Here is a 27,546-nt window from a genome sequence, read left to right on the forward strand (position 1 = left end):
AAATGCCCTTTGGTGTTCTCACCTTTTCTAAGTGTAGGCAAGATCTGTGATTTGATTCTAGCCATTACAACATGGCGAATGTAAAGGAATTTTACAGATATAATTCAGTTAAATTTGAGTTAATCTACTTATTCTAAGTAAGCCTGATTTAATCAGGTGAAATCCTGATCCTTAAAAGAGGACTGAGGCTTCTGTGCAGTGAAATCCTCCTTTTTAGCTTCATGAAGCAAGCAGTCATAGTGAGGAAGCCTACATGGCCAAGAACAAGGAACAGCCTTGCTCTAGACTGAATATTTCTGTACCCGCACTCCCAAACTCATTGCTGTGCCTAAGATTGCGAATCCGAGAAAACCACCAAGGAGCCGACACCGATGCAAGTACATGAGGGTTTATTAACAAGCTCGAGCTTGGGTCCAAGTATACCCGACACAGTGGAGCAGGGACTTGGACCCCGGGATGAGTTACAGCTGGGTATTATTAGCAAGCTCGAGCTTGGGTCCATGTATACCCAACACAGCAGACCAGGGACTTGGACCCTGAGGTGAGTTACAGCTGGGTTTTTATGGGCTGGTCTAGGGGTAAGGTGGGGTTTTTCAGTAAGGATGGGGGTGTGAGAATCTCAAGTAAAGAGGTCTCACAAGCTCTTGCTTCCTTATTCCGATAAGGAATAAGCCGGGTTAGGGTAGAGTTCAGTTCAGTTCCTGGTCACAGTGGCCTGAGATGGCTGCTGAAGCTACAATGGCTGTACTTGTGCCAATGTTAAACTTGAATGGCCCGAATTTTCTTGGCCTCCACACTCATGACTTAAGTCTTAGTGTTCAATGTGATACTATTTGGAGGTGGTGGCCTTGGTAAGTGATTAAGTCATGAAGGTGGAGCTCTCATGATTGAGATTAGTGCCCTTATAAAGGAGGCTGGAGGGAGCTCCCTTGGCCCTGTGCCTTATGAAGACACAGGAGGAAGATAGGCACTCATGAACCAGGCCCTAACTGGACACTGAATCTGCCAGTGCCTTGACTTTGGACTTCCCAGACTCCAGAACTATGAGAAACAGTAAGACGGTTTATCAAGATAGCTGATGCTAAGCTCAATATGCAAAATAATTTTATTTCTATAAGCTATAAACAGGAAATGAAATTGATTTTTAAAAATAACATTTAAAATAGATCAAAAGTATCAAATAACTGGAAATCAATCTAATATATATCTTGCAGGACCTTTATAGGAAATTTTTTAAAATACTGAGTTAATCAATTAAAATATCGTTTGGAAAACTCAGTGTTATGTTTCTTCCCTACAAACTATTTATAGATTCAATGCAATTCCAATCCAAATCTTTGTGTTGTAAAGCTTGGTAAGTTGATTATAAAAGACCCATGGAGCCCTTTCCCCTTTATTCTTTCTCTTCCCAAAGATTTCAGTTCAAAAGCATAGAAACAGAAACAGGGAACAGTGGTGTCCCAGAGTGAGGTGTTGGAGCCTGGCATAGAATGGGGAAAGTATAAATGTAGGAGTGTCACCCTGCACAGTGTTAAGAGCTCAAGACACAGCATCCCTGAAAGGTGAGTAACTTCGAATGAAGTATCACAGACTTCACAGGGTCAGGAGGCATCCACACAGGGAAAGAATAGACCAGCATGGGTTTTTCAGAGCCTGTGAGTGTGGCACATCATCTGCAGAAGTGGCCTGGCACAGGGTGTCTCAGAAAGGAGGTATTTAGATGCCTCAAAATACTTCCCCATAAAATGCTAATTAATTGTAAAGTACAAAGTTAACATTCTGGAGGAGAAAACTGAAGATACTACTCCAGCAATCAACACCACCAACAATGGGACAAATGAACATTGTAGGTCACATGATATGATGCAATAGAAGAGGACCAGTTCAGTTGTGCTCTTGCTAAAATATATGATCTGAATTTGATCATAAGGAAATATAAGAAAAACCCACACTGAAAGACATTCTAGGGCAGCCCAGGTGGCTCAGTGGTTTAGCCCTGCCTTTGGCCCAGGGCGTGATCCTGGGGACCAAGAAACGAGTCCCACATCAGGTTCCCAGTATGGAGCCTGCTTCTCCCTCTGTCTCTGCCTCTCTCTCTCTCTCTCTCTCTCTCTCTGCATCTCTAATAAATAAAATCTTCCTTTTATTATAAAGGATACTAGGATATCCTTTTATAGTATACTAGGATACTTCCTTTTATTATAAAGGATACTTCCTTTTAGCTATAAAGGATACTACAGACAACTGTCAAAGCTTTAAAAGAATATGAGGTTTAAATGACAGAGGGTATAGTTGATATAGCAATTGCACAACTGGGTATTTATCCCAAAGATACAAATGTAGTGAAACGAAGGGGCACCTGCACCCCAATGTTTATAGTAGTAATGTCCACAATAGCCATTCTGTAGAAGGAGCCAAGATGTCCTTCAACAGAGGGATGGATAAAGATGTGGTATGGGATGCCTGGGTGGCTCAGCAGTTGAGCATCTGCCTTTGGCTCAGGGCATGATCCTGGGATCCGGGAAGAGTCCCATGTCCAGCTCCCTGCATGGAGTCTGCTTCTCCCCCTGCCTGTGTCTCTGCCTTTCTCTCTCTCTCTGTCTCATGAGTAAATAGATGAAGAATTCTTTTAAGAAAAAGATGTGGTATACTTACAAAATGGAATATTACTCAGACATCAGAAGGGATGAATACCTACCACTTACATCAATGTGGATGGAACTAGAGGGTATCAGGCTGAGTGAAACAAGTCAATTGGAGAAAGACAATGATCATATGCTCTCCCTCATAGGTGGAATATAAGAAATATTGCAAGGAGGGGAAACTGAATGGGGAAAAATCAGAGAGGAAGACAAACCATGAGAGACTCAACTCTGGAAAACATACTAAAGGTTGCTGAAAGGGAAGTGAATGGGGGGATGAGCTAACTCAGTGATGGTCATGAAGGAGGAGGGCATGTGACATGATGAACGCTGGGTGCTATACACAACTGATGAATTATTGAAAACTTTATCTGAAACCGATGACCCTTGTAAATGTTGGCAAATTGAATTTAAATGAAAAAAAAAAAAGAATGTACACTTAACATAGTTTGGGTGTACTTATATGTCGATTTTAAAAAATACAGTACTGTAAATGTATTTTCTCTTCCTTCTGATTTTTCGTAATTTTCTTTTCTCTAGCTTACTTTGTAGGGAGAATATAGTATGGAATACATGTAACACACAAAACATAGGTTAACTGACTGTTTTGGTACAATAAATATTCTGGTCAACATCAGATTATTAGTAGTTAAGTGCCTGGGGGAGTCAAAGGTTCACAGATTTTCACTACAGAGTATCAGTGCCCCTAAGCTCCACAGTATTCAAGGGTCAATTGCATTAGTGTGTTGATTTTCTGACTGGCAGGGTTGTACGGTAGCTATGTGGAATGTACTGACTTGCAGGATAAAAATGCTACAGGAATTGGGCATAATTTAACAATTTACTTCCAAAGTCCTGGGGGGGAAAGTTCTTTTTCTTTATTTTTACTTTTCTCTAATTTTAAGACTGTTCTCAAAAAGTAAATAAAAAAATAAACAGAAAAGGTAAAAAGCCTTAGGCAAATCTTATTTCACCATGAGGAAAGAGCTATGAATAAGTATTTAAAATTAAAATTATACACGGGTTTTATGGCACTATAAAAATTGTATTACATGTACCACTGGTAGATAGCCTTAGCAGCAGTATATCAAAATGATGTCTGTCTAAATCCATAGGTCCAGTAATAGAAACTAAAATACAAAAAAAGCTATCAGTTAACACCACTGAAATATTGACAACTTGGTTGTTTGGATGCTGTTTAAAAGGCTGGTACTTGGGCAGACTGAAGCATGCTAGTTTCCACTGCTTAAAAGTTCATCAGACGCCAAGAAACATAGCTTAAAATAGTATATAAACTTTCATTACACACGATATAGCAAAATTTCCTTTAATAAAGATTTTTTGTGCAACAGACATTTACTGGGAAACAATTAAAATGTTTTATTAAACATCTAGGTGATAAACTTTTACTATGTATCTTTCAGATCATATACTTTTTATTCAAAATCTCTACATATTCTCGTCATGCTTGCAGTACTAGATCTTGATTTACATTTGATTCATCAGTAGGTCCTAAAGGAGAGGATCTACAGAATCCTGATTCTAATTCACGAGCAGCTGAAAAAGAGAAAGAATAACAATAGTCTTTATCTGAAATACTTTATAGTTAACTAGAAGTTAGTAAAAAAAGTTGGAATCTTCTGAGTGTTAAGAATGAAAAATATCTACATATAACTACAATATAAAATACAAGTTTACTATTAAATCAAGTTTGCTCACGATTGCCCATTGAATTAATTACTACTGTGGATAAATACTAGAGCTTCTGGTTTTCTCATTACAAGATGAGATTGCAAGCTGATGGCACAGTCCACCCCTGAACAATCATATGCTATCAACTGAAAAATCAAACAGGCAATTTCTAGAGTCAAATATACCACGACAGATTTAAAACAAGACACTCAAAAAAAAAAAAAATAAATAAATAAATAAAACAAGACACTCTAAGAACACACAGAAGGGACATCCTGGTTTTCTATCAATATTGTCTGCTTTTCGGTGGAGGGAATAGGTAGGCTGATACTTGAAAGATTACTCTCTGCAAAGCAGCAGAGTAGGGTAATAGCGACAGAGAAGTTTACTAACTTGCCACGTCAACAACGTGGCAAGAATCAAATTGATTTGGCTGTTTGTATTCCACGCTAAGGAACCTGGAATTTTACCCAATGGCAAAACCAGTGGCTGGAGGTTGAAATGTCACCTGTCAAGGGACAGCTATATGAACTATATAATTGCTTAATTAAGTATTACTAAGACAAGTCTGGTCTTTTTGGTCTCCTACCACTAGCAGAAACAAGAATTTGAGAACGCCCACATTTTCAGATTGACAGTTGAATAGCGATGGCACTAGTGAAAAGTGGTAACAGGCGCACAAAAAGCAGATTTTTAAAAAAGGTATGAAACACGATGACCAAATGAGGAATAAGTCTGTTATTCATTATGTTTATGTTTTACATTTTTATTAGATATATCTAGACAAAATTTTAACAAGGGGAAGGGATGCCAGTTACTATTTGTGGTTTATTTCGGAAATTAATGACCATCTAAATTCATACATTTGGCAACATACCTTCTTTTAGTTCTCTAGTTATATTTTCTTCCAACTCCTGCATCTGAAATAAATCAAACGTTACTTATAATGTTCAAGTTAAACAAGAGATATTATTGTAGGAATTTTATTTTGCTTATGAAACATGGTCTGAAAATGATACTTTTAGAGAGTAAAAGTTACGGATTGCTTAAATAGAAAGATAATCACATAAATAAATCCCTACTTAGTTAAATCTGGATAACTGAGAAGAAACCTATATTGCTGTTCAGGAGTCTAATAAAAAGTACAATTAATATTGATCGATTGAAGATACAGAATTTCTGGAAGAAGAGGACGATGGTGGAGGAGTAGGAGACCCTAGTTTTGTCTGGTGTCTGGAATTCAGCTACATAGCTATCAACTCATCTGAACACCTGTGAACTCAGAGAGCCAAGAAAAGAATTGTTGCAATTCTACAAACAGAACAGTGACCACTTTCTGCAAGGGAGGAGGTGTGGAGAAATGAATCCCAGGCATATATCAGAAGATAAACCATGGGGGCAGGGAGCCTCTGGAAGCCAGAAGGCAAGTCCTGGAAAGTGATATAGCAGCAGAGTGCACAACCAGAACTTTTAAGAAGTCTGTTTCAGTGAGGACATCCCTGTCTGAAAGGTGCTCAGGTGGCAACGGGGGGAGGGGGTGGGTGGCAGTATCCTAGGTGGGATGGACAGTGTGGTCTCAGGATCCCTGGGGGTCACAGAAAGATTGGGGGCGCCTGAGTATGGCAGTTGCCAAGGCATTTGAGCAGGGAAGCCAGTTGCAATCAGTGAGCCCAGGAGTGGGCATTCAGCTCTGTGTTGCCATAAACCCCAAACCGAGGATCAGTCAGGTGACCACTCTCCAAGCAGGGGTCCAGCAAGTGGCAAAACTGGGCAAGACCTCCTCCTTCCCCCTGGAGGCGCAGCGTGAATGGGGGCTACAGGGGTCTGCAAAGTTTGGAAAACCGAAAGGGGGTCGTGTGGTTGAGATAAAAATGCTTGGTCACAGGCTGGGTGAATACAGAGTAAAGACAGAAACCAGGGAGACACAGTAGGGAGTGAGATCTTTCAATTCCAGGGCTGGAGATTAGGAGGCCATCATTTTCATTCTCATCCTCTAAAGCTGCCCAGAAAGCCGTCAGGGAACAAAAGCCACAGAGAGCGATCTGGAGCTGCTTACCTGGCCTGGCCCCCGGCAAGGGTGGTGCAATCCCACCCTCAGCAAAGACACCTAAGAATCCTCCCAACAGGCCTCTCCCCCAGCTTTACTCATCATAGTGAGCTGCAGAACTCCAGTGCTAGGGGCAAACAGTATATAGAATTCATGGCTATTTCTCATGACTCCTTAGTCTTTCTATTTTAATTTTCTTTTTCCTTTTCAACCAATTTCTTCGTTTATCAACTCTTTTACAATTTACCTTTTTACACTTACATTCAATCCTTTTACTGCATTTAGTAGTATTCTTGTATACACGGAAGTTTTTCTCTCTGTACCATTTCGGGAAGTAGTTCCTTCTAAGAAATAGACTAAAATACAACCAGAATCTACTATACTGCTCTATTCTCTTCATTTGTCTGATTATATTATTTTTAAAATCTATCTTAATTTTCATATTTACAGTTAAATTCTATCCTTTCATTGCATTTAATTTTATTTTTGGATGTAATGAAGCTTTTCATTCTTTACAATTTTGGGATGTAATTTCTTATAACAAAGAGACCAAAATATACATAGGATATGGTATATTGCTCGGTTCTGTTCAACTGCCTGATAGTATCCTTTTTATATTTTGACTTTTAATTTCCATTTTTACACTTATATTCTAGCCTTTCGTTGTATTTAATTTTATTTTTGTGTATATACGAGGTTTCCTCTTAACGATTTGGAGATGCAATTTCCTATCAAACAGACCAAAATACACATAGGATCCAGTGTACTGCTCTGCTCAGCTCTCTAATTCTATTATCACCTTTTTAAACCTTTTTTGGTTTCGGGTCTCTTCTGATTTGTTTAGCATATATTTCTCTGGGGTCATTCTCGATATTTTTCTATTCTGTTCTCTCACTCATCTCTTCTTCTCTGGACAGAATGACAAGATGGAAAAACTCACCGCCACAAAGAGAACGAGAGGTAGTGCTGACTGCCTGGAACCTAATCAGCATGGATATAAGTAAGAGGCTGGAGCGAGAGTTCAGAATAATGACCATCAAGATAACAGCTGGGCTTAAAAAACACACAGAGGACACGAGAGAATGCCTTTCTGGAGAAACAAAACAACTGATATCTAATCAAGTTGAGCTAAAAAAGGCTAATCTTAGTGAGATGCAATAAAAATTGAAGGTTCTAACTGCTAGGATAAATGGGGCATAACAGACAAGTAGTGATATAGAAGACAAAACGATGGAGAATAAAGAAGCTGAGGAAAAGCGAGAAAAACAACCACTGGACTATGACAGGAGGATTTGAGAGATGAGTCGTACCACACAGCAAAACAATGTTAGAATAATGGGGATCCCAGAGGAAGAGGGGAAGGAGGGGGCAGAAGGCATATTTGAGCAAATTATAGCAGAGACCTTCCCTCATCTGGGGAAAGAAACAGGCACTCAAGTGCCAGGAGGCACAGAGAACCTTCCTCAAAATCAATAAGAAACAGGTCAATATCTCAACATAGAATAGCAAAGCTTGCAAATTTCAGACACAAAGAGAAAATCCTGAAAGCAGCTTGGAACAAGAGGCCCTGAACCAAGAAGGAGAGAAATACTCGACTGGCAGCAGATCTATCCAAAGAGACCGAGCAGGCCAGAGAGAGCTGGCATGATATACTCAGGGTGCTCAATGAGAAGAATCTACAGCCAAGAATTTTATCCAGCAAGGCTCTCATTCAAAATAGAAGGGGAGATAAAAAGCTTCCAGGACAAACAGAAACTAAAAGAATTTGTGATCACTAAACCAGCCCTGCAGGAAGTGGTAAAGGGGAACCTTTAAGCAAACAGAGAGCCCAAAAGTAACACAGACCAGAAAGGAACAGACACAGTACACCCAAACACGGACTTTACACGTAATACAATGGCACTACCTTCATATCATTCAATCGTTACTCTGAATGTAAACAAGCCAAATGCCCCAATCAAAACACGCAGGGTATCACAGTGGATTACAAAAAAAAAAAGGAAAAAAAAAAAAAAAAAGCAAGATCCATCGATATGCTACCTGCAAGAGATTGATTTTAGACACAAAGACAACTCCAGATTGAAGGTGAGGGGGTGGAAAACCATTTATCATATTAAAGGACATTAAAAAAAACTGGAGTGGCAATCTTGATATCAGACAAGTTGGATTTTAAACCAAAGACTGCATTAAGAGATGAAGAAACATACTATGCCATAATTAAAGGGTCTATCCAAAGAGAAAATTGAACAATTATAAGCTTTAATGCCTCTAAAGTGGGAGCAGCCAACTACATAAACCAATTTTTTGTTAAGATTTCATTTATTTGGGGATCCCTGGGTGGCGCAGCGGTTTGGCGCCTGCCTTTGGCCCAGGGCGCGATCCTGGAGACCTGGGATTGAGTCCCACGTCGGGCTCCCGGTGCATAAAGCCTGCTTCTCCCTCTGCCTCTCTCATTCTCTCTCTCTCTCTCTCTCTGTGACTATCACAAATAAATTAAAAAAAATTAAAAAAAAAAAGATTTCATTTATTTATTTATTTGACAGAGAGAGAGAACAGAAGCAGGGGAAGCAGGAGAGGGAGCAGCAGATTCCCCACTGAAAAGGGAGCCTGATCAGGGCTTGATCCCAGGACCCTGAGATCATGACCTGACCGAAGGCAAGGGCTTAACCGACTGAGCCACACAGGCCACCTTATAAACCAATTAATAACAAAATTAAAGGAACACATTGATAGTCATACAATAATAGTAGGCACTTTAACACACCAACCATAACTGTAACGGCCAGATCCTCTAAGCAGAAGATCCACGAGGGCACAAGGGCTTTGAATGACACACTGCACAAAATGGACTTCACAGATATCTTCAGAGCATTCCATCCTACGACAACAGAATACACATTCTTCTCGGGTGCACATGGAACATGTTCCACACTAGATCACGTACTGGGTCATAAGTGAGGTCTCAACTGATACCAAAAGATTGGGATCATTCCCTGCATACTTTCAGACCACAATGCTTTGAAACTGGAACTTGATCACAAGAGGAAATTTGGAAAGAATTCAAATACACGGAGGTTAAAGAATCAAACCAGGGAATTAAAGCACAATCTTAAAAACCTCATAGAAACAAACGAAAACGGAAACACAACTGCTCAAAACATCTGGGATGCAGCAAAGGTCATCGAAGTATATATATGGGAAGAGGGAAGTATATAGCAATACAAGCCTTTCTCAAGAAACGAGAAAGGTCCTAAGTACACAACCTAACCCTACACCTAAAGGAGCTGGAAAAGAACAGAAGATTAAAGCCTAAAACCAGCAGGAGAAGAGAATTCCTAAAGATCAGAGCAGAAATCAATGAAATAGAAACCAAAGGAACAGTAGAACAGATCAATGAAATCAGGAGCTGGTTCTCTGACAGAATTAATGAGATCGATAAACCGCTGGCCAGACTTTTCAAGAAGAGAACGGACCCAAAGAAATAAGATCGTGAATGAAAGAAGACAGATCACGACCAGCACCAGAGAAATACAAACAACTATAAGAACACATTCTGAACAACTACATGCCAACAAACTAGGCAATCTGGAAGAAATGGATCCCTTCCTATCAAAACTGAAACGGGAAGACACAGAAAACTTGAACAGACCCATAACCAGCAAGGAAATGGAAGCAGTCATCAAAAATCTGCCAACAAACAAGAGTCCAGGACCGGGTGGCTTCCCAGGAGAACTCCACCACACATTCCAGGAAGAATTCACCTATTCTTCTGAAGCAGTTTATAAGCAATAGAAATGGAAGGGAAACTTTCCAACTTTCTCTGTGAGGCCAGCATTACCCTGATCCCCAAACCAGACCAAGACCCCACCCAAAAGGAGAATTACAGTCCAATATCCCTGATGAACATGGATGCCAAAATTCTCACCAAGACCCTAGCTGGGAGGATTCAACAATACATTAAAGGATTATTCACCATGTCCAAGTGGGATTTATGCCTGGGCTGTGAGGGTCATTCAACATCTGCAGATGAATCAATGTGATACACTACAGTAATCAAAGAAAGGACAAGAACCACAGGATCCTCTTAGCAGATGGCAGAAAAAGCACTTGACAAAGCGCAGCATCCTTTCTTGGTCAATACCCTTCGCAGTGCAGGGAGGAAGGGAACACATCTCAAAATCATAAAAGCCATCTATGATAAGCCCACACCCAGTCTCATTCTTAATGGGGAAAAACTGAGAGCTTTGCCGCTAAGGTCAGGAACACGACAGGGAGGTCCACTCTCACCCGTGTTGTTCGACATAGCCTCAGCAATTAGACAACAAAAAGAAATAAAAAGCCATCTGAATCAAGAAAGAAGCCAAACCCTCACTTTTCGCAGAGGACATGATATCGTATGTGGAAAACCCCAAAGACTCCACCCCAACATTGCTAGGACTCATAGAGGAATTGCGCAAAGCAGCAGGATATGAAATCCATGCACAGTAATCAGTTGCATTTCTATACACTAACAATGAGACGGAAGAAAGAGAAACTGAGGAGTCCATTCCATGTACCGTTGCACCAAACTCCATAAGATACCTCGGAATAAACCTATGCAAAGAGACAAGGGATCTGCAGACGATAGGACATTCTGGAAAGAAATTGAGAAAGACATAAAGAACTGACATCATTCCATGTTTGTGGTTGAAGAACAAATATTGTTAAAATGTCTATGCTAGCTCGAGCAATCTCTACATTCAATGCAATCTCTATCAAAATACTACCAACTTCTTTTCTTCTCTTTTTTTTTTTAAAAAGAGTTTTAATTTATTTATTCATTAGAAACACACACACACACACACACACACACACACACACACACACAGAGGCAGAGACACAGGTAGAGGGAGAAGCAGGCTCCCGGAATCCCAGGATCGAGTCCCACATTGGGCTCTCTGCATTGAGCCTTTCCTCTTCCCTCTTGCCTCTGTCTTTGCGTGTGTGTGTGTCTTGTAAATAAATAAGTAAAATCTTTAAAAAAGAAAAATGAAATCTTGCCATTTGCAATGATGTGATGCAACTAGAGGGGTTGATGGTAAACAGATTGAGTCCATGGGAAAATGACAATTATCATATGATTTCACTCATATGTGGTATTTAAGAAAACAGAGTAGCATAGGGGAAGGAAAGGAAAAATAAAACAGGATGAAATCAGAGAGGGAAAGAAATCATAAGATACTCTTAATCATGGGAAACAAATCGTGGGTTGCTGTAGGTGAAGGGTGGGTGGGGTAAGTGGGTGATGGGCATTAAGGAAGGCACCTGATGGAATGAGCACTGGGTATTATATAAGACTGATGAATCTCTACCTCTGAAACTAAGAATAACATTATAAGCTAATTAACTGAATTTAAATAAAAAATAGTAAAGAAACCAATGGAACTAGGAATGTCAAATAAAAGAATATACAGAACTTCTGAAGGATCCTGTTTGATCTTGTTACAAAAAGTGCAAACAAGAGTCATTTTACACTTCAAGTAATACTTTGTGATTTTCAGAAAAAGTGCCCTTTATGAGAGTTTAATCAGCTCTTTAATTATTCTTCAGAATGAGCTTTCCACTTTTGCACTTTCAGAAAAACAGAATCTTAAGGTATATGCTTTATGCTCTACTTGTCAGCACAGACTCTTAAATACATAAAACATAGAAAGTGGGACTACATAAAGTCATGTGGAAATTCTGCTGGCAATATTGAGTAAAACTATTTTGTTATCTATATGAAGACTGATATACTTCTTTTCATGTGAATACAGAGATTTCAGAAAATCTGTTTGAGGAAAGGAAAAAATAGAAGCTAGCACCGGTTTTCCAACTTAGTTTCTCATTGATAAGTTTCTAGAATTAGAAACAAGAAATTTTAACTGTAACTTTGTTTCCTTTCTATGAATTAGGACTAATTTTTCAAACACCTGACTTACCTAGTTATCTACTTAATTATGAAATATTTGGGAATATTTCAAACTACAGTTGACCTTTGAGCAATACAGTGGTTAGGTGCGCTTACCCCCGTGCAGTCAAAACTCTGTATAATTTCTGATTCTCCCAAAATTTAATTACTAATAGCCTACTGGTGATGGGAAGCCTTACCAATAACACAGTCCATGTACATTACATGTATTATATATTCTTAAAATAAAGTAAGCTAGAGGAAAAAAAGGTTATTGAGAAAAACATAAGAGAAAATACAGTACAACCCAACAGCCAAGAAAGTCCATGTGTAGGCTAGCTAGACCTGCAGCTTCAATTCCATGTTGGTCAAGGATCAAATGTGTATTGCAAATATTCCCATCTAGAATGCTCTTACTTAGACTTTTCTTTTAAAAGGTATCCTCTCATTGAATTCCCAAAATAGGGTCTAAATAAGGTACTAAGTGGTGCCTAGGTGGCTCAGTCACTCAAGTGCCTGCCTTCATTTCCTTAAGGAACGATCAACGTAATGTAATTATCTTTTCCCCAAAAGCTCTTTTCCTAAATACTTGCTTCTGTGACCCTGGTTTATTTCGAGGTGAGAACTGAGTTAGATGGTAGAAATAGCTTGAAATCCATTAATAAAGAGAACATATTTGCAATTTTATTTATACTTTTCCATTTATCAAAAACATAGGAGGGTAAGAAAATTATACACACAAAAACAACGTATCAGCAAATTTTAATTCAAAGGGTTTTCTCATAACAGTTTGTTTCCGAACTACCAATCATAGAAATCTAATCTAATCCATTGGGGATACTGTAGGATTGAGGGACAAAAGTCTACAGCTGTAGTCTCATCTCTCTTTTAGCTACACAGCTCCACTTGTCTCTGTTTTGTATAATACAGTTTAATGCAAACAAAACAAAACAAAAACAAAAACAAAAAACCCAAAACAAAACAAAACAAATAGCAAATTAAGTTCTATTCTTTGAAAAAAATTTTTCCCCAAAGTTATCAAAGTCACTAATTCAGTCAAAGTCCCTAATTTTACATAAGAGACAAGAAGGCCTCAGAAAGATTGCAGTTTGCCTCAGGTCAAAAGACCAAAGAGTTGCAGGCCAGGAATGTGCTTTAGGTCCTCCTGAGCCGAGGGTTTTTATGCCAGTTACTTCATCATCTTCAGGAAAAATACCTACATTTTTAACTATAACCGACTGAAAATGAACACCTAAAAGTTTGTCATGTGGCTCAATAATGTCTAGGCATGAGGCACAAAACAGCTTTCTAATTAAATTATAAGTTTTAAAGTCTAAAGTCTGAAGTCTAATTTAAATTATAAATTTTAAATTATAATTTAAAATGATAAATTTTAAAGTTTTATGAATAAAAACACAGCAATGGAAATGATCTTAACTCCTATTAGGAACAGTTTAAATAGACTGCATTTATAAGCACACATTTTTTAAACCACAAGACACGGAACTTGAAGGAGAAAATCTTTAGTTGAACCAAAGAGGCTGAAATGGAGGAAACTCTTCCTGGAAAGAATTATTCTTTTCCTCCAGATAAAACTTGGTTTACCAAAGTCAATCAACAGATGAGTTATCTATGTTGTGGATTATTAAACACAAAACAGATTTCTCTTTACCACCTAGTATGCTCTGTCCAACCTCTCATCATTATGAGAGTTGGTATGTACAAAAGACATGACTAACTTTAATTTAAATCCAGTCAGAAATTAGAGGTAAACCATCATTACCCACGCGTGGACTTATCTCTACCTTCCTCACAGCAGGAAGGGAGATTTACCTAATGAGCGAATTGGGGAGAAGGCACTAGGCAGTGCTTATGAGATTCCAAATCTCTTTTTTGAAAAGATGTGCTTGCTTATGGTAACATGAATTCAGGTCTGCTCTCATCTTCGCGGGATGGGCATCAAACATTTGTTTCCTCCACTTACTACTGTGTTGGGGAAGTGCCTAAGTGCCTAATTTGGGATAAAGAATTGGGAAGCTCACTGTGGCTACATACCCACCCAAACCACATCCTCCAATCCGTTAGCATGTATTAGTAACAAAGCTACTAAGTTTTTATCTCCATCTGCCTGACTCCTGTGCTCTGAACTCAGAAAAAGAAGAACACTGTCATCTGCCACCTACCCCACCACAGCTCCAATGAGAGAAATGACCAGACAATATTTCAAAAAATGTTTCTTCTTGCTTGACTTTATAACTAACATTCATTGTTCAAAGCAACATATTTTGAAGAGAGAAAAGTTGGAAAGAACAGTTTTAGAAACAAGCAGAGAAAGTCAGACAAAACGAGGACACAGAGGAGTATGTTCCAAATGAAAGAACAAGGCCACGAGACAAAACCTCAGAAAAAGAACGAAATGAAACAGAGATGAGGAGTCTACCTGATACAGAGTTCAAAGTAATGGTCACAGAGATGCTCAGCAAACTTGGAAGAATGGACAGATTCAGTGAGAACTTCAACAAAGAGAAAATATATAAAAGAACCAATTAGGGCTGAAGAATACAATAACTGAAATGACAAATACACCAGACACAATCGACAGCAGATTAAAAGATGTGAAGAACAGATCAGCAATCTGCAAGACAGGGTAGTAAAAATCATCCAATCTGAAAAGCAAAAAGAAGAATTTGAAAAATTAAGATAAAGGGACCTCTGGAACAGCATCAAGTGTAATAAAACTCACATTAGAGAGGTCTCAGAAAAAGAAGAGAGAAAAGGGCGAAGAACTTATTTGAAGAAAGAATACCTAAAAACTTCCCTAACCTGGGGAAGAAAACAGACTTCCAGGCTCAGGAAGCATTGACAGTCCCAAATGAAAAGAACCCAAAGAGTTTCACACCAAGACACATAATAACAAGTCAAAAATTAAAGAGAAAAGGAGAATCTTAAAAGCAGAAAAAAAAAGAAAAGAAAAGCAATTAGTTACATAAAAGCGAACCACTACAGGGATATCAGTGGGTTTTTCAGCAGAAATTGTGGCATGCACTCTGGAAAACTGCGTGGAGGTTCCTCAAAGAGTTAAAAATAGATCTGCCCTACGACCCAGCAATTGCACTACTGGGGATTTACCCCAAAGATACAGATGCAGTGAAACGCCAGGACACCTGCACCTCGAAGTGTATAGCAGCAATGTCCACAGTAGCCAAACTGTGGAAGGAGCCTCGGTGTCCAATGAAAGATGACTGGATAGAGAAGATGTGGTTTATGTATACAATGGAATATTACTCAGCCATTAGAAACGACAAATACCCACCATTTGCTTCAACGTGGATGGAACTGGAGGGTATTATGCTGAGTGAAACGTGTCAATCGGAGAAGGACAAAAACATTATGTGGTCTCATTCATTTGGGGAATATAAAAATTAGTGAAAGGGAATAAAGGGAAAGGAGAGAAAATAAGTGAAAATACCAGTGAGGGTGACAAAACATGAGAGACACCTAACTCTGGGAAACGAACAAGGGGTAGTGGAAGGGGAGGTGGGCGGGGGGTTGGGGTGACTGGGTGATGGGCACTGAGGGGGGCACTTGGCGGGATGAGCACTGGGTGTTATGCTAAATGTTGGCAAATTGAACTCCAATAAAAAAATTAAAAAAAAACAAACGTTTAAGTAGGGTTGGAAACATGCAGGTATGTGAATCTGCTTTTTCCACTATAAATTTTATGAAGTTTAAATATAGATATGTATTCCCAATGAAAATTTAGTGTTCTAATTGAAATACACCATAATTGTAAAATACATGCTGGATTTCTAAGACTTCAAATGAAAAAAAATCTGAAATATCTCAGTAATAATTTTATATTGATCACAAGTTGAAAGGATATTTTTTGATGCGTTGTGTTAAATAAAATATATCATCAACTTTTAAAAAATAATACGCTGTCTAAATTATAAAGTTTTAAACAATTAGTTTGTAAAGACAACAAGATAGAGTAACTGAAAATATTAACGGGAAAAATAAAGTCATATAAAACCAGAAAAAAAAAAGAAAAAAAGAAAAAGGAGGAGAGAGGCAAACTATCCTGGATGAACATAAAATGGTAAGTTTATTTACAAACGTTATTTTCCAAAACTATACTGTCCAGTTGGCTTTCACTTCCTACTCATCTCATGAAACCATCTCCATAAAAATTATGCTTTAGAGGCAAATTGATAAGCTAAATCTATTTTCATTGATTCTGTTTTAACTTACTTGCTTAGTTCTTCTGTCAATGACATTCGCATTTTTGATTCTTGTAAGTAGAGTTTCCTGTACTTTTCCAATTCAGTTTCAAGTTCCTGAGAATTTGTTACTTTGGATCGAAGTTCAGATTCCAGCTCTTCAATTCTGAGTGCCATTTGACTTTTTATTGAAGCATGATGACTTTCTCTAAACTGTTCTAACTTTTCTTGATATGCTGCTTGTGTCTAAAGAAAATTAAAAGCACAGTTTTAAAACAGCTAAAACTTGAGTAATTATAGTATATTTCTTTCCTTTAGTTGGGAGTCAATGATTCAGAGAGCAATTTTAAATGTGAAAAAAAAAGCTGAAGTGTAAAATATTTATCATCAATGTCACCTGAATTAAATCTGAATGATAAAGTTTAATCATTCTTATATTAGTACTCATGCAATCTGATACTTCAAAGAACAAGAGAATCAATTAAAAAATTTAAAAAGTGCATAATACAACTTGAGAATAACCCGTTTCTTGATTTCTGCTCAGAGCATGTTCTCAGTCAGGGGTCCTGAGGCCAAGCCCTGTGTCGCACCCAGTATGGAGTCTACCCCGGATTCTCTGTCTCTCTCTCCCCCCCCCCCCCCCGTGCCGATCCCCCTGCTCATGCTCAATAAATAAATAAGGAAATAAATGAAATCCTCAAAAAGGAAGAATAACCCAGGAATGGAACATGGAGCCCAATGCAGGGCTTGATTTCACAAACCTGAGACCAAGACCTGAGCTGAGATCAAGAGTCTGCTGCTTAACCAACTGAGCCACCCAGACACTCCATGGTAAAAGTTTTATTTATTTATTTATTTATTTATTTGGTAAAAGTTTTAAATCACAATTTTTTTCTTTTCCTCTTAATAGTCTTGTTTCAGGGGATCCCGGGGTGGCTCAGCGGTTTAACACCTGCCTGCGGCCCAGGGTGCCAGCACTGCCATAAGCCCAGGACGTGATCCTGGAGTCCCGGGATCAAGTCCCACATCAGGCTCCCTGCATGGAGCCTGCTTCTCCCTCTGCCTGTGTCTCTGCTTCTCTCTCCCTCTCTCTGTGTATCTCCTGAATACATACATAAAATCTTAAAAAAAAAAAAATAGTCCTGTTTCATACAAACTGGTCATAAAAATAAAATGATTCTCTCCTGAGAATCATTCTGAAAGATCAGTTAAGTGAGAATAATGATGAAAACTGAAATCTTTACAGGGAGGAACGAATGCCTCCAGAAATCTACCAAACAGATTGCTGTAAAGGAAGCAGAGGAAACATACACAACGCATATAACCAAAGTGTAATTTGTAGTGAAATAAATGAAACCATATCACAGATCAGTAAATTTACCTGTAAAAATCGATTGACTTCTTTTAATCTTTTTTCTAAAATTAGTCTTACTCGCTGGTCAACCTCCTGTTTAATCTCCCGTTTATACTTTTCTACTTGACTGCGTTCTACCACATTGACTTCTGCAACACTTCTGAGGTTTATTACTCTTTGTTCCAACTTCTTGTTCATCTGTTCTAGTTTTTCACATTTCTTCTCTGTTGCTTTCACAGATAATAGCTCCTGTTGAAGAACTTGATTTTTTGCATCCAGCTGTAGACATCTTGAAGATTCAGTTTCCAGTCTTGCTCTAAGATCACCAATCTGCATGAATAGAACAATACAGTTTGGAAATGGAGTGAAATTAGTTTAACTCAAAACAATAACCAACATTTTAAAAAACATTTTATTTTTAAATCTCTGCACTGAACCGTAGGCTCGAATTCGTAACGCCAAGATCAAGAGTAATATGCTCTACTGACTGGGTCAGCCAGGTGCTCCCATTTTAAAATGAATTCATTTGCAATAAAATATAATCTATTTTGTAGTAGAGTCTTAGAATGTGGAACCCTGAAGCACTTAGAAAATTAAGAACAAAGTTAAAACCACTAGGAGTTACTTAAAAAGATCTCTGCTATCATTGTCTTTGCCACACAACATTTGTACTTCATTTTATGCTTTTATTTTGCTATGACTGCTTCAGATCTTTCCTCCATAAAATAACTGTAAGTCACCTCTTAGTGTAAAGTCTCTTATATAGGCAAATTGAATTCAAATAAAATATTAAAAAAGAAGTCTCTTGCCCCTTCCCCCATCCTAACACACCATAATTTTTAAAAATTATTTATTCATGAGACACAGAGAGAGAGGCAGAGATATAGGCAGAGGGACAAACTCCACAGGGAGCCCGATGAAGGACTCGATCCCGAGACCCTAGGATCATGCCCCGAACCAAAGACAGATACTCAAACCACTGAGCCACTCGGGTGTCCCAATGAATACTCCCATTAATTTTTAAGAAGTTTTAGTAATGTCATATTGACTTATGTAGGTCTGAACCAATAAATGCTTCCTAAGAGAAGACTTTAAAAATAAGACTCTAATTATTGAATCTATAAATACTGCTTTTAATGCCACAAGCCTTTTTCTGAATTACAAATGATTTACATTAATTTGAATTGCATTCCCAGGAGAAATGATTCTCAGAATTAAGAAACCACACCTCTCAGTATAAAAACTTAGTGAGATGAACCATATACTTTTGGACAAACACCCCCCACCTAATTGAATAGTACTATCTTATAATCCTCTGTTACTTCCCACAAAACAAGGGGACATACTAAGCACCAAAAACCACCACCAAAAAACCTGACAGAGTTTCAGTGATGCTGAGTCGGGAAGAACTTCTTTCTTCTGGATATGATTGATGAGACAGGGTGAGTGGATGTGGTGGTTTTATAAATTCTTTGACACTTCTCCCATGATAATCCCTCCCCTTAAAATGTGCTGACCTTAGTAACTGGTTTCCAGTGAATAGAATTCGGCAGAACTGCTGTGCGATTTTTAAGGCTAGGTTAAAGAATGTGATACAGCTTCCATTGACATTCTTCTAGGGAAACCAACCCTTAGAATCTAGCTGCTGTGGGGAAGCTCAAGCCACCTGGTGTGTCTTCATGTAGACATTTCAGCTGAGACTGACACAGCTAACGTCCTTGCCAAAAGCCAGCCTCAACAGCCAAACATTTGCATGAACATGATTTTAGATGATTCTAGTCCCCGGCCTCCAGTCATCTCAGCTGACACCAAATGAAGAAATGAGTTGGCCTTACTCAGCTTTGCCTAAACTAAACACTTGTGAACCAAATAAATGCTGTTTTGAGCAACTAGGTTTTGAGGTGGTTTATTATGCCGCAATACATAACTGGCACAGATACTGATATTAAACTTGGGGTGCTGCCATTAAGAAATTTAAACCTGCACCTCCTTTGAACCGAGAGGTAGGTAGAAACTGAAAGGATGTAGGGAAGAGTAAGAATGAAAACCAAAAGGGCTTCCAACAGACTGTTAATGGAAACCTGATGGCCCTCGAAGAGGCTGACAGCAAAGGTTCCAGGCAAGTGAAGAAAATGACACTAGAGGAAAAGGAACTCGCGCCACAAACCACTTGAAAGTAAAACGGACACAAAAGATAAACTAAACAAGGTCTATGCAGTATGAAAGACCCAGACCAACTGGGTTCAAATATTTTTTCCACATTTATAGCCTTTCCATACGCTGAATTGTCAAATAATGCTAAAATAAAGAAATGCATTCTGGGTCAAGAGCAAATCCCGGAAAACATGGCCTATGGATGAAGCCAAGATTATAAAACCTTTTAAGACCTCAGAAGGATTTCAGGTATGCCTCAAATTTCTTTAAGGATCTTAAGAGTATGAGCTTCACAGGAGAGCCCAGTTGAAAAGTTTATCTCAAAAAGACCCGGGAGAGTGGCTTTTCTACTGACATAAAATCAATCCATTGATTTTCACAGAAAAACTCAAGAAGTTAAGAAAATTATAGCATCAAAAACACTGTTTGTGAGCTTGGACTAAAAGAGACCTAGATAGCACAGACTGAAAATAGGCCTTTGGGTCTTAGAAGTCCCCACAGGGAAGCAGCAGGCTGAAAACACAGCTGCAAACACAGGTCATTTCTTTAAGTACAGAACCAAGAGCTCTGAGAAGATAGAGAGCAAAGAGCCATGGAGAAAAATTTCCATGGTTCAGACTAAGTCTGACTGAAAAACGGACAGCATGCATCAGGCTGCATTTCAAACCTGCTATGGACTAATTTGATTTCCATCTTCTTTCTGAATGGAAGAGTCTTTAGCAAGTCACCAGAATGTTGTGTTTTAAATAGTAGAGAACTGTTCTCTTTAATTCTCAAGTCTTCATTCCTATTGAGAGAACCTGCACTCAAGGGACTAAAATTTAGACAACATAACCCTGGCACCTTACCCCCCTGCACCTGATTAAGATGGCAAGATCTTGGACTCCCTCCTGAACCCGATGCCATGATAACAGATTTGTGGGAGGTACTAGGAGGAGGTGAGTGTATTTTTCATGTGAAAGGAATACAGAACTCTGTGGCCGGTGGGTAAATTACACTAAAAATTGCGTTCTTCATGTGTTCATAGGTGTTCCAGTATTCCATTAAAACAAAACAAAACAAAAAGACTGTGGGCTAACCTTAGTGACTTGCTACTAACGAACAGAATATGGTGAATGTGATGTTATGTGTATTCCAAGGCTAGGCTACGAAAGGCAACACAGCTTCTGCCCTGTTCTGTATCTCAGCCTGCTTACTTAGAATTTAGCCCCTCCTCTTGTGAGGAGGCTCAGGCCACAAAGAGAGTCCAGGTGTGCCAGTGTAAGCATTTTGGCTGCCTGCCCTAACGATAAGTCTAGGCAACAGCCAGCATCAACACCACCAGACATGAACTTTTTCTCTTGGTTTTTCCCCATTTAGGAGGACATTATCTGTGCATTTTTTCATATATTCCCTTTATTATGTTGAGGTATGTTCCCTCTTAAACCTACTTTGTGGAGGGTTTTTATCATGCATGGATATTGTACTTCATCAAATGCTTTTCCTACATCTATGGAAATGATGATGATTCTTCTCCTTTCTTTTATTAATAGGGTGCATCACACTGATTGATTGGCAGATACTGAATCACCCGTGTAACCCAGGAATAAATCCCATTTGATCATGGCGGTGATTTTCTTAATGTATTGTTAGATGCAGTTTGCTACTATTTTGATAAGGATTTTTGCAGTAGAAAATTGGCCTGTAATTCTCTTTGTGGTGTCTTTATCTGGTCTTGGTATCAGGGTAATGCTGGCCTCATCAAATGAAATTGGAAGTTTTCCTTCCTCTTCTGTTTTTTGGGACAGTTTGAGAAGAATGCATACTAACTCTTTCTTTAAATGCTTGGTAGAATTTGCCTCTGAAACCATCTGGTCCTGGACTTATGTTTGTTCCAAGTTTTTGGATGAGTGATTCAATTTCTTGGCTGGTTAGCGTCCTGTTCTACTTTCTTCCTGCTTCAGTTTTGGTAATTTATATGTTTCTAGGAACTTACCCATTTCTTCTAGGTTGTCCAATTTGTTGACATATATTTTTCATAATATTCTAATTACTTGGATTTCTGCAGTGTTGGTTATTCTCCTCTGTCATTTGTGATTTTATTGGGGTCCTTTCCCTTTTCTTTTTGAGAACTATGGCTAGAGCCTTATCAATTTTTTAAAATTTTTCAAAGAACTAGCTACTGTTGATCTGTTCTATTTTTATTTGTGTTTAGTTTCTGTATCATTTATTTCCACTCTAATATTTTTTAAAGATTTATTTATTGGGGCGGAGGGGGGCAGCGGCAAAGGAAAAGGGAGAGAGAGAATCCTCCAGTAAACTGAGGTTGGAGGCTGAAGCAGGCCTCAATCCCAGGATCCTGAGAACGTGACCTTAGCCAAAATCAAGAGTTGGCCAGTTAACCAACTCAGCCACCCAGGACCCCTATTTTTCCTCTAATTTTTATTATCTTCTTCCTTCTGCTGGCTTTAGGTTCATTTGTTGTTCTTTTTCTAGCTTCTTTAGGTGCAAGGTTAGGTTGTTTTGAGATTTTTTTTTTTTTTTTTTTTTTGCTTCTTGAGGTAGGCCTGTATTGCTATATATACTTCCCTCTTAAAATCACTTTGGCTGCATCTCAAAGGTTTTGGACAATTGTGTTTTCATTTTCATTTGTTTCCATGTATTTTGAAATTTCTTCATTTATTTCCTGGTTGGCCCACACATTGATAGTAGGATGTTATTTCACCTCCATGTATTTGTGGTCTTTTCAGACCTTTTTTTTTTTTTTTTGTAGTCCACTACTAGTTTCATAGTATTGTGGTCAGGAAAGGTGCATGGTAGGACTTCAATCTTTTTGTACTTCCCAAGGCCTGTTTGTGGCCTAATATATGATCTAGTCTAGAGAATATTCCAGATCTGTAATCTAATTTCATTTATTGCACTCTTCATCTCAGATTCTTTTTTAACTCTTTTATCTCTGTTGTAAGGGTCTCACTGATGTCTTCCACCATTCTTTACTCAAGTCCACTGAACATCCTTATGGTCACTGCTTTAAATCCTCCACCAGGCACGTTACTTCTATTTCTCTCACTTAGATCTCTGGCCCTGTGGCATTATCCTGTTCTTTCATTTGAGATAAATTCCTCTGTCTTCTCATTTTGTCTAGGTCTCTGCCAGTTTCTCTGGGTTAGAAAAGCCAGTTATGTCACTTGTTCCTGAAAGTAATGGACCACTGAAAATGGTCCCGTAGTGCCCAGGGCTTGGTGCTTCAGGGGGGTCTCCAGGGTGTGCGGCATGCACTGTGCTACTTGGTTCTGGCTCCTCTATCCCTCAGGCCAGTCATCTGAGAGATAGGCTCTCAGTATCTGCTGCGGGCAGTGTTTGGTACTTGGCCTGAATCTAGCAGGTTTTAACTAGCTTGCGAAATGAGACCTGTCACACTCCACTGGAACTGAGACCCTGCAAAACTGGTCGGGACACATGGTGTCAGGCAGGAGTTTGTACTGGTCTTCTGGGGGAAGGGCTTGCTGTGCTGGAACTGAGGCAAGCATGATCGAAAAGGGCAGTTCCCCTGGAGTACAAACGGGTGGTGGTTGGTGTAAGCAAGTTAGGCAGCTGGTGTCAGGTGGCACTGATTCCCACAGGTGGCTCTGTGTTTGTGCTCAGGGCCAGGGGAGGGAAATGGCATCAGCCAGCTGGTTCCATGCTGTGTGCCTCTCTCCAAGCATAGTGCCCTACAGATTCTACCCCAGCCAAGCTGGGGTAGAATAACCTTTAAAATTCCAGGCTTTAAGCCCCCTGTAGTTGCAAGAACTGAGGAAATTCAGCCACTCTCCTTTTCCAAGCCAGTGGCTATGTGCATTCCCAGGTGTTCTTCTCTCCTGCCCTTCCCTGGGACCACTACTCCCTCCCATCTGCTGCAGATAGGATCTCTTTCTCTTCTAAACTAGGTCTCTGTACCTCCGACTTTCTCCGAAGTGGCCTCTTCTCTCTCTTTAGTTGTGGCCTTTGTTCTGTCAGTATTCAGGTAGATTTCTGGGGTATGTAGGATGAGTTGATAGGTATCTAGTTGTATTAGTGGGACGAGGTGAGTCTAGGCTCCTCCTACCCTGCCACCATCTTCCTTTCTCTAAGACGTTTTTCTAAAGAATCCCTTCAATTACAAATTATTAAAACTAGGCAAGAACTCCTCTTTTAAATTTCCCCTCAAGTTAGGGGAGAAAAAAGACTGGCAAGCAGAGAGACATATGATTTGAAGTATAACAGCTGAACAACTAGTAAAAGTTTAATAAGCAAAACGGAACCTTTTATCTGATTTCAATTAACTGCAATTCTAAAAGAAAGAGGCAGCACTGAGTGCTTTTAAATCAATAATCTTCATTCTCCCTTCATCAGTGATGAAATAAGGAGAACATTATGGAATAATTTCTAATCTTTTCGTTAGCGAAACAAATGTATTGTCCTTTGGCACACTGAAATATAATTTCTCCTTTATCTTACTGCAAGCTTATTTTTCAGGGGAGGTAAGTAAGACTATCTCATCTTTATATATCGTACTAGAATGCTTCTCCATATCATACAGGTTCACTTTGAAAATTTTTTTGTGATTCAAATTGCTCGCCTACTATTGGTCTCTGATAATTTGATTATTTTAAAAAATATTTAATTTATTTATTCATGAGAGACACAGAGAGAGACAGAGGCAGAGACACAGGCAGTGAGAGAAGCAGGCTCCATGAAAGGAGCCTGACGTGGGACTCAATCCTGGGTCTCCAGGATCACGCCCCAGGCTGAAGGCAGCGCTAAACCACTGAGGCACCCGGGCTTCCCTGATAATTCAGTTAAATGCAACAGGATATTTTACAGGTGTATTGACATAATGTAATGAAATGTTTATTCCATTAATTATGTATTGACCTATCAAAGTACAGCTATGCATATCTTTCTATTTCAGTAAAAGAAGATGGATACAGGCAACTGTGTTTTCCAAGAATGTAGGATCTGTGCCAAGAACGGGATCGGCACCAGTGTTGTATGCACAAGAACCAGGTCAAAAGAGTATCTAATTGTGAATTTTAAGATGATGGATTAGCAAGACTTACAAACAGGAAGGCTGATAGCCCAGAGTTATTAATCTTTTATATCCTAGATGGTGAAATCTATGGATGGGTCTATGCATTATAACAAGTTAATAAAACACAATGAAGTAAATAGTAGACAGTGGATCCTACAACCAAGATTTGATGGAAATGGATGCGGGAGGCACTGAGTGAGAAACTACTGGTATTACTGGAGGAGACAAACGGGACTCTATCTTTCTGAGCCTGGCTTCTCATTGTGTCAGGTAGTCAGCAAGGCATAAGCTGGCAAAAGGCTCCTTCAAAAAGTATAAGTCTTTACAGGAGTAAAGTTAGGTACTACTACATGGACTTTTTATTATTACATAAATGAGTGGTAATTTGCAAGAGGACTAGGAAAGCATTCTCATAAAATTTGATTTGGTAGTGACGTAAGGATAGACATATATAGGTCAATGTATTAGAATTGAGAATCTAAAAATAAACTCTCAAATTATGGTGGATTGATTTTCAACAAAGGTGTCAAGACACTTAAGTAGGATAAGAATAGTCTTTTTAACAAATGGTACTGAGACAAATGGATATCCACACACAAAGTGAAAAAATTAGACCTCTACCTCATAACATATGTACAAACTTAACATGAAATATTAAGAACTAAAATTATAAAACTCAGAAAAAACAGGTGTGTATGTTTGTGATTGCTTTTGGCAACAGTTTCTTAAATATGGCATCAAAAGACAGAAACAGATTAAGTATTTCATCAAAATTTAAAAAATAAAAACTTCTTTGCTTCAAATGTAACCATCAAGAAAAAGTGAAATGGCAAGGTGATGAATAAAATATTTGAAAATCATATCCCTGATAAGGGGTCTGTAGTTAGGATATAGATAGAACTCTTAAAATAATAAAAAGACAATCCAATATAAAAATGGATAAAAGAAATGATTAGTTCTTTAAGCAAGATATAGAAATGAATAATGACCACATATAAAGGTGAGATGCTCAACATCACCAGTTCCAAGAAATATGCAAATTAAAACCACAAGACAGATGGAACTCAACAAGTGTATTATGCTAAGTGAAATAAGTCAGAGAAAGACAAATACCATATGATTTCACTCCTATGTGGGATTAAAAAACAAAAACAAAACAACAGATGAACATAGGGGAAGGGGGGAAAAAGGAGAGAAAGAGAAGCAAACTGTAAGAGACTCTCAACCATAGAGAATAAACTAAGTGTTGCTGTCGATGTGGGCGGGGGGGGGGGGTGGGGGGCTAGAAGAGTGATCGGTATTAAGGAAGGCACTTGTACTGATGAGCACTGGGTATTTAAGTGAGGAATCACTAAATTCTACTCCTGACACCAATATTACATGATATGTCAACTAACGAGAATTCAAATAAAAATTTGAAGCAAATGAAAATACCCCTACAACATGTCATTTTACACCCAATAGGATAGCTATAACAAAAACAACAGATAATGACAAACATTGACAAGAATCAGGGAAAATGAGAATCCTCAAACACTGGTGACGTAAATGTAAAATGGTGCAGCCAGTTTGGAAAATAGTCTGGCAGTTCCTCAAAAGGTTTAAACCAAAAATGTTAAAGGTCCTTTAACAATATGAACTAACAATTCCATTTATAAGTATATACCCAAGAGAAACAAAATGTTCACGCAAAAGCTTGTACATGTGTATTCACAACAGCATTATTAACAATAGCCAAAAAGTGTAACAGCCCAAACGTCCACCAAATGATAAATACATAAATAAAATGTGGGCTGTCCGTACGGTGGGACAGTATTGAGAAATAAAAAAATAATAAAGTTCTGACACATGGCACAAAATAAATCTAAAAACATGCTAAACCAAAGAAGGCAGTCACAAAGGATAAAATATTTGGTGATTCCATTGAGATGACATGTCCAAAATCAGCAGCAAATCAATAGAGACAGAGAGTAGAATAGTGACTACCTATGGCTAAGAAGAATAGGGAGGGGGAAACTAGCATGAGGTGACAGTTAAAGGGCATAGGGTTTATTTTTACGGTGACAAAACACTCTAATATCGATTGTGGTAGTCTTTGAATATGCATCTTATGTTCATTATATCTCAATAAAGTTAATACCAAAAATATATATCAAGTATGTAAGATTAATAGAAAAATCTGTATTTTACTGCTCAAAGCACAGAGGAATTTATTTCCCAATGATTTTAGAGTCCCAAAAGTAATTAAAAATTACCTTCTGTTTTAGCATATTAATCTGAGTATCCATGTCCGTTTGACTGGTTTTTATATCTCCACAGAAAGGAGGCTCTCCATTTTCATATTTACTTAACCTCCTCATCATGTTCTTAAGTCTGCAGAAGGTATAGAATGAGTAAGTCAGGACCTTTAGGAAGAAATATTTAATACTTATTTAAATAGATAATATGTTCTATCATATAAACAAATCTATAATTA

At 38.5% G+C, this 27,546-nt stretch overlaps 1 protein-coding gene across 1 annotated transcript; it reads right to left on the reverse strand.

The window, feature by feature from the left end:
* Positions 1 to 3,955: 3,955 nt before the first annotated feature.
* Positions 3,956 to 27,443, reverse strand: LOC140615873 (ankyrin repeat domain-containing protein 26-like). Its single transcript, XM_072795934.1, has 5 exons — positions 27,326 to 27,443; positions 17,912 to 18,214; positions 16,562 to 16,776; positions 5,212 to 5,254; positions 3,956 to 4,199 (listed from the first exon to the last, which is right to left on the reverse strand). The coding sequence occupies exons 1-4, from the start codon at positions 27,431 to 27,433 to the stop codon at positions 5,230 to 5,232; spliced, it is 651 nt and encodes a 216-aa protein (XP_072652035.1). The 5' UTR covers positions 27,434 to 27,443; the 3' UTR covers positions 3,956 to 4,199; positions 5,212 to 5,229.
* Positions 27,444 to 27,546: the final 103 nt, after the last annotated feature.

This window comes from Canis lupus, chromosome 24 (genome assembly GCF_048164855.1).
Source record: "Canis lupus baileyi chromosome 24, mCanLup2.hap1, whole genome shotgun sequence".
NCBI classification, from domain to species: Eukaryota; Metazoa; Chordata; class Mammalia; order Carnivora; family Canidae; genus Canis; species Canis lupus.